General features: G+C 36.6%; 1 protein-coding gene across 4 annotated transcripts in view; it reads right to left on the bottom strand.

Moving 5' to 3' along the window:
• ARFGEF1 (ARF guanine nucleotide exchange factor 1) overlaps window positions 1-17,739 on the bottom strand; it is a 138,895-nt gene that overhangs the window by 66,392 nt on the left and 54,764 nt on the right. For 2 of the 4 annotated variants that reach the window (XM_027127953.1, XM_027127950.1), the window contains exons 5-7: window positions 16,342-16,521; window positions 9,881-10,157; window positions 6,888-6,998 (exon numbers count right to left, since the gene is read on the bottom strand). In XM_027127953.1, coding sequence (XP_026983754.1) covers window positions 6,888-6,998; window positions 9,881-10,157; window positions 16,342-16,521 — 568 coding nt within the window. Of the gene's footprint in view, window positions 1-6,887; window positions 6,999-9,880; window positions 10,158-10,234; window positions 10,448-16,341; window positions 16,522-17,739 lie in introns of those variants that run through there. The other 2 variants (XM_027127951.1, XM_027127952.1) reach the window with 2 other exon arrangements.

The following is a 17,739-nucleotide window of genomic DNA, read 5'->3' as shown; positions in this document are numbered from 1 at the left end:
ATTTTTGTAATCTTAGGGTGGTAAAATCCATTCTAAGCAAGACAAAAACACAAAGAAAAAGGCTTTATTTGTTAAATTTTTTAGGTATGGTCAAATACCTGCTGAGAACAGTAACAACAGAAGCAAAGGGAAACAAAACAAAACAAAGACTGGGGAAAAAATATTTATAATACAATGAACAAGGGCTAATTTCTTAAGATGAAGGAATCTTGAATTAAGGAACAAAAACCCATCAAGAGGGAGGGGATATGGAGATATATTTATACATACAGCTGATTCACTTTGTTGTACAGCAGAAACTAACACAACACTGTAAAGCAATTATACTCCAATAAAGATGAAATACAAAAAAAGAACAAAAACCAAAAAAACTGAATGGAAAAATGGGCAAAAGATAGGAATAGGCAATTCAGAAAAGTATAAATAGCCCATAGACACTCAGCTGCACCACATGAAATTGCCAGTATTTGACCTACAAAAATAATGACTGCTTCCTATGTTTTTACCATGCAAATAATCAAAGAAACATAAATTAAAACAATAAGATATAGTCCATCTATTAAAGTGATGTTAAACAAAGCACTGTATATAAATTTTAAATGTTCATACATCTTGGTCAAGTATTCCTTACCCTAAAGAAAAGTGCAAAATGATATCTATAATATGAATGCTCCATGAGAGCCATGCAAAGCAAAAACTAGTAAATAACCTAAATGCTAGTATTAATAGGAGGTTATTTAAATAAATTATGGACCACCAATATAATTAAGTACAATATGACATGAAAGGAAAAGTATAATTTAGTATGTGACAACAGCAGATTATAAAGCAGTAAGTACAGTATGTTCCCATTTATATTCAAATATATGAATACAGACATGCATGAAAAATGTTATTAAAAAAACTTTTTAAAGAGCAAAAAACATATCAAGGTCAGAAGACTTGGGCAAATAAGGAACTGAGAGAAAATATTTGTAAAATATATCACAGAATCCTAATATAAAAGGATTCTCTGAAATTATAAGGGAAAAAGGATAAAAACCTGACAGAATGAACAAAAGACATGAATAATGACTCCCTAAAAAAGATATACAATGGCCCTCAAACACAACAAGATATTTAATTTCACTCGTGGAGAAATGCAAATTAAAACCAAAGTAAGATACAATTCTCACCTGTCAGGCTGGCAAAAATTCAAAACCTTAAACTCCACTGGGAGCTTGGAGAAAAAGGCACTCTTGTATGTTGCAAGTAAGAGTGCAAAACAATACAACACTTATGAAGAGAAATTCAGCAAAAGCTAACATACCTTCACATTCATTTACCACTTGACCTAGTAATATTACCTCTTTGAATTTGCCCAGAGGATCAATCTCCACAAATATGAATACAGATATACATGGTTATTCACTGCAGCTTTATTTGTAATAGCAAAATACTGGAAACAACCAAAGTTCCTGTCAGCAGAGGACTGGCTGAATAAACATATACCCACATAATAGAGTATTATGCAGACAGCCAAAAGAAAAAAGATTAAGAGAAATCTCTATCAACTGAAATAGAGGGATTTCTAGTATATATTAGGTGAAAAAAGGGGAAGACACAGAAGATATACAGTGTTCTATCAAAAAGAAAGAGAAATAATCATAAGTATTTGCTTACTTCTCTGGGGAAACACACACACACACACACACACACACTATAAACCTGGGGTCCCCAACACTGCCCCCCACAACACCCCAGGCCACACGGCACGAGGTGAGTGGTGGGTGAGCGAGCGAAGCTTCATCTGTATTTACAGCCGCTCCCCATAGCTCGCGTTACTGCCTGAGCTCTGCCTCCTGTCAGATCAGCGGCAGCGTTAGATTCTCATAGGAGCGCAAACCCTACCGTGAACTGCGCATGTGAGGGATCTAGGTTGCAAGCTCCTTATGAGAATCTAATGCCTGACGATCTGACATGGAGCTGAGGCAGTGATGCTAGCACTGGGGAGCGGCTACAAATAGATTATCATTAGCAGAGAGGTTTGACTGCACAGAGACCATAATGAATTAATTGCTTACAAACTCATATCAAAACCCTATCAGTGAGTGGCAAGTGAGAACAAGCTCAGGGCTCCCACTGATTCTGCAATATGGCGAGCTGTATAATTATTTCATTATATATTACAACGTAATAATAATAGAAATAGGACTTCCCTGGTGGCGCAGTGGTTAAGAATCCGCCTGCCAATGCAAGGGACACAGGTTCGAGCCCTGGTCCGGAAGATCCCACATGCCGCGGAGCAACTAAGCCCGTGTACCACAACTACTGAGCCCGTGTGCCACACCTACTGAAGCCTGAGCACCTAAAGCCTGTGCTCTGCAACAAGAGAAGCCACCACAATGAGAAGCGCACGCACCGCAACGAAGAGTAGCCCCGCTCGCCTCAACTAGAGAAAGCCCACGTGCAGCAACGAAGACCCAACGCAGCAATCAATAAAATAATAATAATAGAAATAAAGTGAGCAATAAATGTAATGCGCTTGAATCATCCGAAACCATCCCCCTGTCCCGGTCCGTGGAAAAATTGTCTTCTATGAAACCAGTCCCAAAAAGGTTAGGGACTGCTGTTATAAACTACAAACTTATGAAAGTCGTTACCTATAAGGCAGGTCAGCAAGGGGAGAAATGGAAGGAAGAGTTCTCTAAGTATTTTATATAATTTTTACTTTGAATCATGTAAATGTTCTTCAATTTAAAAAGTTAAATCAATAAAAATAGTTAATACAAGTAACTTCTGAACACAGTACTCTCTTCATCCTTAGTAAAATATATTCTAAGGACACATATGATTGCAAAGAAATCTGAACTTTAATTAATCAGCTTGTTCTTGGTAATGGCACACTGTTTCTGCAAATTTAGGTTTTCACTGTGGAAAAAGAAACACAAGAATGAAATGCAGGAAGATGAAGAGAAACCTTGTGGTGCTGGATGTGAATTGGAACTAATAAGATTATCTTGTGATTGTATATCTCCTGTTTCTGTCCACTGGAAAAGACTAAAAGTAATAACACCCCAGTAGCAGTGAGCATACCTAGTACCTAGGCCTTGGTCTCTAAATACAATTGCCCAGTAAAAAGAATAAGGACTCCTAAAGAACTTGTTGATTCCAGGGCTGGGACAAGGGAAAGCTGAAGGTGAACCTAGAACATCTTACTGTTCCAGAAAACAAGGAAATGCTCAAAGACAATGCAATCACATCAAAAGGACACAGGGGCTGGCTTGAAGGGATTCCCACTGGCCAGATCAGGAACAAAAAATGATGACAGTAAAGGATTATAACACACTGAATAAAGGGAGGTGCTCTTCTCCATATAAAAATGTTGATTAATATTAGAATTATGAAATCACTATATTGCAATCCATGTAATATCTAAGGATCATCAAGGGATTTTAAAACCAGTAAGTGAATGGATCTTGATATGATCTCAAAGTATCACTCACAGATTACTTATTAATTATAAAGGGGAAAATGTTCCCTTACAATGAAGAGAGCTGGTGGTCATCTTTAACCAGGTGATCAAACATTATCACCAACAGGGGGTAACTTAATTATGCACCAATTTATATGATGTAATAAGAAATACCAACATTACCTAGGCAGTATTTTTGCCAAATATGTTTACTCTAAATCAAAATTAGGAAATCATCAGATCAATTCAAACTGTGCAACATTCTGCAGGACGATATTACACTCTTAAAAATAAATGTTATGAAAGATGGAAAAGAAGGCAAGAGGACTTGTTCTCAACTAATGAGACCAAAGAGACATAATCAAATGCAGCAAGTGTACCTAGAATGGGTCCTGGACTAGAAAAAGAAACAAAAGGATATAAGAAACACATTTGGGGACAACTAGGAACACTTTAAAGTGTATTTATATTAGATATTCTTAAAAGAGTGTTACTTTTCTTAGGTGTGAAAATGGAATTGTGGTTATGTGTGAGAATGCCCTTATTCTTAGAAGATATATGCTGAGTTATTTTAGGGGTAAAGCGTCATGTTGTATATAGCCAACTTTCAAATGGTTCAGCAAAAACAAAACACACACACGGGTCTACTTAAAGACAAGTAAAACAAATGTAGCAAAACTGTTAATAATTAGTGATCTAGAAAAGGACCTACAGTTTTAACTGTACTGTTCCTTGAACTATTCTCTAGGTTTGAATGTTTTCTAAGTAAAAAGCAGAAAAATGAAAGAACTTTCACTTCACACTCTGTATTCATATGTATTAGAAACTGGCAAAGGACCAGACAGTAGCCATTTTAGGCTTTGCTGGCCATATGATCCTTGTTGCCACTACTCAACTTTACTTCTGTAGTGCAAAGGCAGCCACTATAAGCAATACATAAACAAATAAGCATGGCTGTGTTCCAATAAAACTTTATTTACAAAAATAGGTAGTGGGCCAAATTTGGTTCATGGAACATTATTTTCCAACCCCTAATATACATTATAAAATTTTAAGAGAATGTGTGGAGACCTAATACTTTCTTTCTTCCCTTATTATAAGTTTATGGTTTTTTGAAAAATTCATATTCCCCAAGACCATGCTCTCTTCTTTAGCCTCTACACTTTCCCATTTGGTAATCTACTTCAAGTACTAATTTTAACAGAATGACTCCCACCTATAACACCTGCCTTGATTATCTCTTAGGCCAGAGTTCTGTATTTCCATTATATATTTCATAAACATTTCCACATGAATGGCACACCTGACGGTCAAATGCAATGTCAAAATAAAAATTAGTACCTTTTTTCCCACGCCAACATCTACTCCAATAATTCTACCAATAGTACTACCACCCACTTACCCATTTAGGCTCAAAAACTGGGAGACTGCCTGTGCAGAAAAGAGCTAACATAGCATGCCTGAGACTGCCTATCCTTAGAAAGGCCTGCTTGCAAAGTTGGCTCTTGGCTGGAACCTTGGAATTTACACTTCGGGAGGATTCTCACTCTTCCCAGAACCAATAAAAGTGGCTCACTGTGCCTCAATAGTTTGTACAAATAATGTGGTTTATGCTGGAACACCAGCTTTCCCTCTGGGAAACTGGAATTTTGGTATATGCAGATAGAGAGTGCCTATACCACAGGCTCCCCCCAAAAACTTGGGGCACTCAGTCTCTAAGGAGCTGCCCTGCTAGACAGCACTTCATAATTCAATGCTTGAGGAAATTAAGAGTTTCCCATGTAACTTCAGTGGGAGAGGAATCCTGGAATTGTCCACCTGATTTCCTCCAGACTTTGCCCCATACGCCTTTTCCCTTTGATGATTTTGCCTTGTACCTTGACTCACCACATCACAGTGGTGAGTGTAACTATATGATGAGTCCTTCTAGTAAATCACCAAATCTTGAGGTAATCTTTGGGATTTTTGACACAGTTTTCATTCTCTCTTTCACCTAGATTTCAATCAGTTGCAAACTCTTCTTGATTCAACTTCCATTATCTCACTTCTCATTCACTTTTTCCTCTCTATTTCCACTGTTACTGTCCTATTTAGGTTTAGATTACTGCACTGGTCTTTCACTGGACTTCATATTTCCCTACTTAGCTTCTTAAAACATTATTCTGATTACTTCATTTCTTAGTTCTAAAATCTTCAATGGTAACTTATTCTCTCTTAGAACGAAGTTCAAAATCCTAAAGCTGGAATTTATAACCATCCATTGGTTGGCTCCAAACTACTTTTTCAAACTTATTTTCTACCATATGACACCACATACTCTACACTTCAGCTAAAGCACCACCTGCCAATTCCCAAATCACTCTCTCTAGAGTTTAGCTAACTGTTTCCCATACATCAAACACCACTCCCTATACCTGCGTGAGTATCTATACAGTCTAAGTTCAAGTGTCACCTCCTACATGAAGCCCTCCTGGATAATTTTAGCTAGAAATACCCATTCTTTTTTTTGAATTTTAATAGGATTTTAGCTATTTCTTTCTAATGACACTTATCTTACATTCCTATACTCCAGAACCCCTTTCCTCCAGAGCATGGTCTATTTCAGATAAACGTTTGTGTCTCCTTACAGTGCCATACAATTGTATGTGCTTCCTAAGTATTCGTTGAATGAAAAGATGAATGAAAAATTAAGAATGCAATCAGATGAATACTTGCTTCTAGTGTTGTACTAAAGAAGGAAATATATTCTTAGAAATGACATTATAAATGGAAATTAGGCATGGCTGAAATAGTACTATTCTCATTCAAGAGCCACACTGTACATTTAATCATATTTCTAGAAGTACATGTAGCAAGGTACTATGCTTAGTCCTGTGCAAGATACCATGAATTAAATAAGCTTCAGTGGATTGGTCTCAAATCTAATCCTATCTATAATAATACTGTTCACAAGAAGTGTGAATGAAACTCCTATCAAACTTTAAAAAATTTTTATAATACAATCCATATGATAGGATCTGCCCCTGTATCAGCTATGACTTAGGTCATGATAATAAAGGTATAAGAAATCACGATTTTTCCGAAGATACAAAATACTAAAAACCAAATCAATTTAAACATTTTCTAGTTTATAAAGTTTAACACATTTAGGAGGAAGGAAAATATACCCTTGCCCTTCTCCCAGCAAACATAAAAACAAAAAATGAAATGGTAATCAACCTTTTTTTTAATGGGGTGGGGAACAGTGGGTTTTTATAAACAGATTATAACTGAAACTGGAGAAAAAGGAAGTACTCATCTATAATCAAAGAGATTTAAATATTTTTCTACACACAATTTTTGCCTTTTCTGTTTTGCACATTATAAAATAGTCCCCACAGTCACATGAAATAACATAAGACAGAATAAACTAATTTCAAGTCAAATATGCTACCTCCAACGATGACATTCACCATTTCTTCTACAATGCTCTGCACAATGTCTCGTGGCTTTTCCTCACAGTCATGGTTTTCGCCATCGTATAATACATCATTTTTAGATAATGCTTTAAAAAAGAAAAATTCAAGAAAACAGTATTTTAGTTTTTGGGAAACTTTTACTAAACAGTTATAATGAAAAAAATCTAAGAAATTAAGAATAAAAGAAAAAAACAGATATATGAAACTAGAAGCAATTACATGTTAAATCTTCAAAACTTTTAACCAAACCATATTTTAAAATGTTTTATCATTAAGTCAATTTCAACAATGATTCATTTGACAAGCTATTAAATGACTATTCAACTTAAATGAGTTTTCTAGATTATTCCTTTAAGAACCAAAACTTTTAAAAGTTCTGAATGAAACATTTCTAACATGTCCCACACTGATCAAATAATATTAAACGTAATTAAAGCTTCTTTTGATTAATTAGGCTCACCAGTAATAACAAGCTCATCATTGTGCTCTAATATAATGAGGTCCTTGAAGAACCAGAGACTGGGCTATCTGAGCTCTTCCTTACTATTTTTTCCCCAACATACTCCACATATCCAATGTAAAACTAAATTTAGTAAGTAAAAAAGAATTCATCTCCCAATTTAACATTAATCAAAAACAGACATAACTACCAATCAGAACTTCTGAACACACAAGAAACTAATAAAACTTGATATTCCCAGTCAGTTTGTAGTGACTTTTGCAGATAAAAATACGGTTTCCCCGGGATTTTCTGAAATGCTGAAAATATCTCAGGAAGGCTCAGTTGGCACTTTATGATGCTTTGAGATCTGGGTCCCTGTTCTGGGAGCCACTGCCCTACAGCAAATGGCCTCAGACTGCATGTGAGCTTATGGTGCTACTGTCTACACACGCCCCGCAACTCACATCACTATGAAGGACCACTACGTAAAACTCTGACTTCCAGAAGTCTGTCCTCCCTGTTGTTCACTGCTCCTAATCTACTGTTCGCTGCATTCTACAAAATACTGAATGTCACAGGAGAAAGTTGATAAATAAGCATGCCAAATCAGTAACTTCATTTTATAAAAAATTCAAATACAACAGCATTTAGATTCTTCTGTGGAGTAAAAACATATAAATGTCTTGACATACAATCTTTCCATCTTTCTTAAATTTTGTATTCCTGCACTCCAATTGGCTAAAGTTACCAAGAGCCTAAAAATTAACAATTTCAACATAACTAAATATATATAGTCACTAAAATGTGCACAAAATGATTAGCAAATCGAGTCAATTCTCTTATAAATTATCTAACAGAATTAGAGTAACCGTGAATAATACTTATTACACATGAGAAATGATTATAGAAGTTAACTTTTATGTCCAAAGTCACACAGCCAGTAAGTGAGAGAGGTGTGATTCAAAGCAGATAATCTAATTCCAGACCACGCACTCTCACCCAACGGCTCAGAAGCAAAATTTTCATTTATATCAGCTGTCGAGAGAAAAACACCTTTAAAAATCACGACTATCCCACAGGAATTATGTCTTATTTATAGTGCTGTATCTTAAAAGGTACCTACAGTGGTACCTACTACACAGTAGACGCTTCCACCCCTTGGGTCTTGGTCTATGTTGTTTCTTCTGTTAGAAAACTCCCTAAATTTTCTGGCTAGGCAATTCCTTCCCTTATCCAAACAAGATTCAGCTAAAGCAACACTTTCTCTACAAAAGTACTTCCTAACTCTCCTCAGCAGAATTATCTTATGCATGCCACTTGCAGGATATTTATCACATTACACCTCATTTATACATGCCTGACCTTCCAGGCAGACCATGAGTACCCTAAGAGCAATGGCTACACCTTCATCAGCTTTTTTAACGCCAAGTCCTAGCACAGTGCCTGGGACACAGTATGCTAAATCAATATTTGCTGAATGCACGGATGAAGAAATGGAGGAATAAATAAAGTTCCAGCCTTATTATAGATTAGCTCTTTGAACAGCTCCTTTATAAGCTTACAGTTAAAGTAGGGGAAATTTCAGCAAGGGCAGGCTAGAAAAATGTAAATCATATAGGCAGTATGGATTCATTATTAGCTTGAGTACTAGAAATGCTTGGTTTATCAAAACTGTCCCCTTTAAAGTAAATGCTAAATAAAGTACTCTTAAAAAGAGTAAAAAGGCACCAATTCATGACACTGCTGATGCTCAAACCACTGTTATGTTATGGAAAAGATGTGGTTAAAGAAAAAAATCAAGAGCTGAAAATATACTATAGAAGTCTTTCCTCAAAGTAAAGTAAAAACACAGAATTCAGATGAATTGTAACTAAGCCCTAACCATCCTAGTTCTACAAAACCACACTGGAAAGGCAACAGAATTTCCATCATTTTTTTGACACCAAGCTAAGGAGGAACAAAGGGAAGAAACTCGTTTCCTGGCAGTTTTATAGAACAGCTAAAGCTGAGAATAACGTTTGGGGAAAAAATGACTGCACGTGATTATTTTTAGAGAAACACATTTGTAAAATAAATAAATGCAATTTAATTTTTGTAATCTTGTAACCTTTTTCTTATAAATTTACTTAGAAAAAAACACAGAGAATATCTAAATCTTATCGATTATTACACATCAGGCTATAAAAATAAATATTTTTGTATGCCAGGTGGTTATTCAAAAGATATCTTTTCATATTTAATTTCAGTCCTTTTGACAATAGTACCTTGTGATCTTATAATGATTTCCTAAAATTTTCAGTCACATTCCAGAAAACTTTACTAAATAAATAGGTCTCCTGTTTGCTATGAACTAATTTTAAGAAAACTTTATCACCTAGGATGGACAAAGTCCACAATTACCACAATGTGCCTGATACCCATTAAGTCATATCACCCTTTCCACGTTTCTTTACCAAAAATGCCCTCCTACATTCTTCCCCCAACACACACCTCCCAACCCCTGCAACCCCTTCTCAGAAAGATTACTTTCGGCTGCAGCTGCCTGATCAGCTTCAGTCTGTTCATTTTCTGCACTGGAAGTATCAGATCCATTTTCAGGTTCTGTATCATCCTGAAGGCTTTTATCCACATCATGTGAATGGGGATCAAGGTCCCCTTCATGTTCCTGGGATATATGATCAACAGTCTGAGGTGGCAAATATCTAAGTTGAGGTGATTCAGGCTCATGATGGCTTACTGGAGACTGCAACAGATGATGATGCTGTCGATGCCTTTCTTTTTCCATTTGTTTGGCTTCCTGCAACTGGAAAGAAAGAAAATAATTGCCAATATTAGCAAAATAAGTTGTTTAAAATTTGGAGCGGTAATGTTATACTCAACTATAAATCCTTCATAGGAGCTGCCACCTTGTCTCTAGGCTTAGAAATCGTGGTCCATCAGAAATAAAAAACTAAAACATACTGAAAACGAAGAACAACAGGAAACAGTGGTTACTTCTTAGGGGGATGGAATTTGGCAAACAAGAACAGAGATGGAAGTCTTTCACTATATCCTCTTGTCATTATTTTTGGTGTTTGAATGATGTAAATGTATTACTGAAACAAAACAAAATTAAAAACAAATTAATTTTTAATAACCTTAGAATGATAATTGGACTGTTGCCAATGTAACAGTAGATTTACCTAAAATCAAATAAAAGCTTCACTAAGGGAGGAAAAAAGTGGACAGGGAAATAAAATACACACACATTCATTTTTACTTATATATATAGAAACAAAGTCTAGACATTTACACAAGAAACTAGTAATAATGGTTACCTTTGGGGGTAGAAGTTAGGAAATGACTGAACTGGAAACAAGAGTGGGAGGGAACCTTTCGGTGTGTACCTTTCTGTAGCATGTTCTCATGTCACCTTGCCAAATATCTTTTAATTAAAAAATAATAGTTACACTTAATAAATAAAATTACGAGTACTTAAATGCCTCTGCCCAATCAGTCATCTAATAAGAATGAAAAAACTATAAATGTTCCAGTTTTATTTTAGGAGACCTAAATTACTATGTACGTAATACCACGTGTAAAACTGGCTCACTTACAAGATGCTAAAAACAGTAACAATCAAGATCACAGGGTTTCATTTTTTGGCACTTTATTGCTTTTAGACACATCTCTTTTGATCCTCATGACCTAATAGGAATCATTCTCACAGAATTAATTTCCACAAAGATAAATATTTTACAGTGTCAAACATGAACATTTCATATTCCTAGTAATATTCTAGGTTATGCAGAAATATCAGAATTAATCATATGAATTTATAAAACAAATTTGAATTAAAAGATTTAAATGCCCAAAAGGTACGAAAAGACTTATAATCTGCAATGATCTAAGTCCCTTATTTTACAGATAAGGAAACTGATGGGCATGACTAGTTGCACACAGTTGGAATCAGAAGAAACTTCTCAGACTTCTCAAAGCTTTAGGCCATTCATGAGAAAGTCCATTTCCAAATTAACAGTGAGGAACCTTTGACTTGCAATCCAATCTCGCCCTCAGCCTAACTTCAGCTAATCCGTACCATGGTTTAGTAGGGCAAGCACATGCTTAGGAATTACAGACAAGCATAATGTTGAATTCTAGTTTTTTCTACTTATTCCAGAGTTGTATAAACTCTAGAAAGATCCTTGGGAAAAAAGAGGAACTTAACTTTAAAAATTTTCTATACACTTTCATACTTTGTAGTAGGGTTTCTCAACATCAGAACCATTGACCTTTGGAACAGATAATCCTTTGTGTTTTTTTTGTGTTTTTTTTGTTTTTGTGTGCGTGTGTGTGTGTGTGTGTGTGCGTGCGTGCACGCGTGCGCTGGGGGAGGTGGAGGTTGTCCAGGGTACTGCAGGGAGTTTAGCAACATCCCAATCCCTATCTCTAATGGGTAGAAACCCATTACAGGTTATGACTCACCCCAGTCATGACAATCAAAAGTGTCTCAAATATGGCTTGGGGGGCAAAACCACCTCCAGTTGAAAACCACTGTTACAGAGAAAGAAATTAGCATCTTCTCTTGAAATAATTTTAGAACTGAACACTTTATAGTGAATTTTATTTGGGAAGGAGAGGAAAAGTTATCAGCTGTATATACGAATGAATTAGACTTCTAGCTTAGAATATTTTAGCAAATGTGGAAAATTATTCTGCCTTGCCTTTTTAATTTTCTCTCTTCCCTTTCTGACTTTTCTAATTATCCATAGCACAGAACTAATATGCCTCATAACATGAAACATGTTCATAGCCTTTATCATAACTCATTTGTTATATATTTATTTGTGTGATTATTTAAGATTCATCTTTCCCCTCTATGTCTGTAAGAATTCTGAAAGTAGTGGTGATACAGTGCTGGTATTTTGCCCAGCACTGTACAATTGAGAACTAGAACAGTGCCAAGAATGTACAGGGAATGTAGTAAAATTTGCTGAACAAGTCAAACCGATAAAACTTATACTTCTATTAAAAAGTGATAAAATTTCATTCACTTCTTCGAAAAAAAGCAGCAAAACTATTATATGTGGTTACAAAATATTAGCAATAATCCAATGTCAATACATAGGAGAGTGACTGAATAGACTATAGTACATGCTCAAGTACTCTGCATCTATAAAGAAGAATGAGGAAGATCTAAGGGCTGATATGGAATGCTTTCCAGGACATACTGCTAAGTGAAAAGAGTATGAAAGAGTATTCAGAGTACGTGTGGTAGCCAGCCTTTTTAAGATGGCCACCAATGATCTCTACCTCTTGATTTTCACTTCTTTGTAGAGTCCCCTCCCACACTGTGCCAGGGATGGTCTGGGTGATCTTTTTTTTTTTTTTGAACATCTTTACTGGAGTATAATTGCTTTACAATGGTGTGTTAGTTTCTGCTGTATAACAAAGTAAATCAACTATACATATACATATGTCCCCATATCCCCTCCCTCTTGCCTCCCTCCCACCCTCACTATCCCACCCCTCTAGGTGGTCACAAAGCACTGAGCTGATCTCCCTGTGCTATGTGGCTGCTTCCCACTAGCTATCTATTTCACATTTGGTAGTGTATATGCGTCCATGCCACTCTTTCACTTCGTCCCAGCTTACCCTTCCCCCTCCCCGTGTCCTCAAGTCCATTCTCTACGTGTGCGTCTTTATTCCTGTCCTGCCCCTAGGTTCTTCAGAACTCTTTTTTTTTTAGATTCCATATATCTGTGTTAGCATTATGGTATTTGTTTTTCTCTTTCTGATCTACTTCACTCTGTATGACAGACTCTAGGTCCACCGACCTCACTACAAATAGCTCAATTTCGTTTCTTTTTATGGCTGAGTAATATTCCATTGTATATATGTGCCACATCTTCTTTATCCATTCGTCTGTCGATGGACACTTAGGTAGCTTCCATGTCCTGGCTATTGTAAACAGTGCTGCAATGAAGACTGTGGTACACGACTCTTTGGGTGACCACTTCTGATCATAAGGTAGACAATGTAGCTTCTGCCTTGTTCCTCTCTCTCTCTCTCTCTCTCATTCTCTGCCCAATGAAGGCTTTAAATGACTTCAGCCCCAGCTGATACTGTGATCCATGCAGCCAACTGCAACTTCATGTGAAATCCAAGCTACAACCACCAGCTAAGCCACTCTTGGATTCTGGACCCTCAGAAACTGTGAGAGATAAGCAGCTAAGCTGTGAGTTTTAAGCAGCTGAAGTTTGGGGTAATTTGTTATGCAGTGACAGATGACTAATACAGTATACTACCTTTCATATAAGAAAGGTGATACATGAAACCATACATGTATCTGCTCATTTGTGCTAAAGAAATGTAGAAGGATAAACCATAAACAATAGAGATTAGCTACATCCAAGGAGTACAAAGAAGGGAGGAAGAGGACTGGAGTGATAAGAATGAGGAGTATTTCTGTAGAGCTCTAACTCTTTTTTTTTTTTTTAACATTTTTACTGGAGTATAATTGCTTTACAATGGTGTGTTAGTTTCTGCTTTATAACAAAGTGAATCAGTTATACATATATATATATCCCCATATCTCTTCCCTCTTGCATCTCCCTCCCTCCCACCCTCCCTATCCCACCCTTCTAGCTGGACACAAAGCACTGAGCTGATCTCTCTGTGCTATGAGACTGCTTCCCACTAGCTATCTATTTTACATTTGGTAGTGTATATATGTCCATATATACACTACCACTAACTCTTAATTCATAGTAGTGTTTAACAGACTCAAAAAATAAGCAATTAAACCAGAACGTGAGGAGTACTGAAACGGAAAACAGGCAGTAACAAACGAACTTAACTGCATTATAAAGTAATAAAATTATCCTGCTGAAGTGTATGGAGAAGAACAGAACTAACCTAAGTAACTTTGGAAAATAATATTTTGAATGGATACTATAAGGCTAAAGACAAAGAAAAAACAAAACCCAATAAATATAAATGCTATAATGTACCTAGTAACTTTGCTTCTCACAGTGCTATAAGTAAGCAATTCTAGGCTTCCCTGGTGGCCCAGTGGTTGAGAGTCCGCCTGCCGATGCAGGGGACACGGGTTTGTGCCCCGGTCCGGGAGGATCCCACATGCCGCAGAGCAGCTGGGCCCGTGAGCCATGACCGCTGAGCCTGCGCGTCCGGAGCCTGTGCTCCGCAACGGGAGAGGCCACGACAGTGAGAGGCCCGCGTACCGCAAAAAAAAAAAAAAAAAAAAGTAAGCAATTCTAAAACTACTATATGTGTGTAATAGGCCTGAACAAATAATGTATCATAAAAAATGAAAGCCTTATTTCTCACTGTTTAGAGAAAGTTACAAATAAGTAAAGGGAGAAGGCTGAAATGAACCCTGTGGTACTGGCCTGGAATCAGAAGCATCAGTATGAACACAGCTTTTAAGACATACGGATGGGTAGTCACACACGCGGTGGGGGAGGTGGGGTGACTGTACACATATGTATTTCCTAGTTCAGTCTGCTGGGAGGGCCTAGAAGTAGTAACATCTCAGCTGCAGTGAACACACCTGGCACTCAGATCTTGGTATCCAATTACCATTCTCCAACTGAAGGAGCCAGGGCTCCCTGTTTATGTGTCTACTACTCCAGCGGGGAAGCAGAGAAAATTCAAAATGAGCAGGGAACATCTTGAGATTCCAGAAAGTGAAGAGGTACTAAAAAAAGGTTGGGGGCTATTGTCAAAAGGACAGAAGGCCAAAGCTGGAATAACTGGGGCAACAGAATAAATAATGATAGAACTGGATTATAAAACATAGAATAAAATAAACATCCATTAATACAGATTGATATAAATAAAAAACTGAATAAATAAATAGGAAAGGAGAATAATTCTGGTTAATAAATATAGAAAGAGAGAGAAACAGAAAATCACCACCAGGGAAACACAGCAGTAATAACTGTTGCCAGTCAGATCCACCAATGGATACTCAAATTGGGTGTGGGGGAATATGAGGAAAAAAACAGGATATTTGCATAGTCTGAAAGTATCTCTCCTGAGATATTTATTAAATGTAAAAGAGTAACTTTCCAGTGGAGGAACCTGGAAGATACCACCTTAACTAAGTAATCAGGGTTTCTTTACTTAATAGTACTATACCAGTGTTAATTTCTGCTTCTGAACATTGTAATATGGTTATGTAAGATGTTGCATTAGGAAAGCAGAGTAAAGAGGATCTCTCTGTAAGTATTTTTGCAACTTTTCTCTAAGTTTAAAATCAGTTCCAGATAAAAAGTTAGAAGTTGATTTTTAATTATGAAGACCTAGATAATTTTTTAAAAAATGATTCTCTAGCTGCTGGTCTCTTACCCTCCTCCCCAAATATATTTCATCACTATAGAAATTTATTTTTTAAAGGCTCAATGAATAAATAATTTTATACCAGAATAGATCAAATTAGGTAACTTGGGGCTTCCCTGGTGGCGCAGTGGTTGAGAGTCTGCCTGCTGATGCAGGGGACACGGGTTCGTGACCCGGTCCGGGAAGATCCCACATGCCGCGGAGCGGCTGGGCCTGTGAGCCATGGCTGCTGGGCCTGCGCGTCCGGAGCCTGTGCTCCGCAACGGTAGAGGCCACAGCAGTGAGAGGCCCGCGTACGGAAAAAAAAAAAAAAAAAAATTAGGTAACTTGATATCTACATTATACTCATCTACTAAGCTTGAGAGCAATAAAAATATCAATTCATAAACACTTCGATGAGGATGATGGCAATCGACATCTTTCAAATTCTATTTCTGAACAATTCAAAATGTATTTTATCCAACGTCAAGCAACTCAGTAAGCCTCAAACAAAAACAATAGCACAAATCTCCAGTAGGTAAAACTGTAAATGAAAGACATTTTCTTCACAGACACAAAAGATTTCACTATATTTTCATTAAAATCTTTTCTATAGTTGATGCCTGTGGTGTTCTATACAATCTCTCTCATTTTTTAATACTTACTGCTTGGTTTTCCATGCGTGCAAAGATAACATTTAGCATCTGAGTAAGAGTAGCTTTGGCTGTTGTCTGATTGATGAGATTTTTGCTTGCTAGATAGATATTGTAACATGTTCTCACAGCTTGCAGTACAGTTCCTTCGTGAATTTCTATGTGTTGAGATGTTACTGCAGTAAGTAAAGCCTTTAAAAAAAAATAGTTAAAGCGATTTTTTTTTGCATCCAGAGTTTCAGCACAGAAATACATTGGTATTTTTGTATTAGAATTAAAAATTGCAGACACCATTACCACTTTAAGGTAATGTATACAGATTTTCTACCTGCCTTAAATATATCATCAATTGTTAAAATATTTTATGTCTTCCCCATCCTGGTTGTAGTTTCCATATAATCCTCCCAAACCCAAAACGCTAAAAAAACATTCAACTGATTTATTTCAATCCGAGTTTCATTTTAATAGATTATTATTTTGGTCTACTAAACTGCACAGCATTAATACTCTGTCATAGTGTAGCACAGATACGCTTCATATGATATATCTGTTGAACTAGATGTCAACTTGGGGAGGATACGTATTGTGCCCTATTCACTTTCAAATTTTTCTGAGATCTAACTTACAGACTGAACTCAATGTGCTGTTGTTATTACTGTTGAAGATGCTTACAAATGTTTTAAAATAAAGCATTTAAAATAATCCTAAGGTGAATCCTCCAATAAAGTGAACAGCTATAATTTCTGTGAACTGTCACACATTAGGTTACTCAATTTCTCAAAAGCAAGGACTTGTATCTTCTGTCTTTCTATGTTGCACAGTGCTATGCAGGGTCAGCATTAAGCACATACTAAACAAACCACAACTGACATGAAACTGCAAACAACAGGCCAAACTGAATAGCTTTATTATAATTATGACATTTTATAACTTATGAAGTAAATGCAGCTATGAGACTGAAAGGCTCAGAAGGGGTGATAGACACACATAAAGGACACTTCATACATGTAAACAATTTCAAAAGTACTAATAGTACAAGAAAATTTTTACTAACAAATAAACATACCACCACTACTATTAGCAGTAACATTAAAAATTCAATATGTATAGTAGACTGAAAACACAAATGAGTCATTTTTCTTTAAAGGAATTTAATGATCCAGGTGTATCATAGCACAAACCCAGGACAGGATTTAGCTGAGCAGGTTCAGCAGATTGACAGGTGCAAGGGAAGCAGGAAAGCTGGTGCTCAAGCAGAAAGGCTGGTGCAGGTGGGACTAGACTACAAGTGGTCTGACAGTAGTAGAAGAAACTAGAAGGGTAACAGGACCTTGACATGGGACCCTAAAGCTCAAAAGATAGAACCACGTTAGAAACTGGAAAGCTCTGGAAGACTCTGGGGGCCTAAAC

Source organism: Aethalodelphis obliquidens, unplaced genomic scaffold (assembly GCF_003676395.1).
Source record: "Aethalodelphis obliquidens isolate GAN/ISIS:26980383/991018 unplaced genomic scaffold, ASM367639v1 scaffold33, whole genome shotgun sequence".
NCBI lineage: Eukaryota > Metazoa > Chordata > Mammalia > Artiodactyla > Delphinidae > Aethalodelphis > Aethalodelphis obliquidens.
The sequence above is the reverse complement of the archived record's forward strand: the minus strand, read 5'-3'. Positions and strand labels throughout refer to the sequence as shown.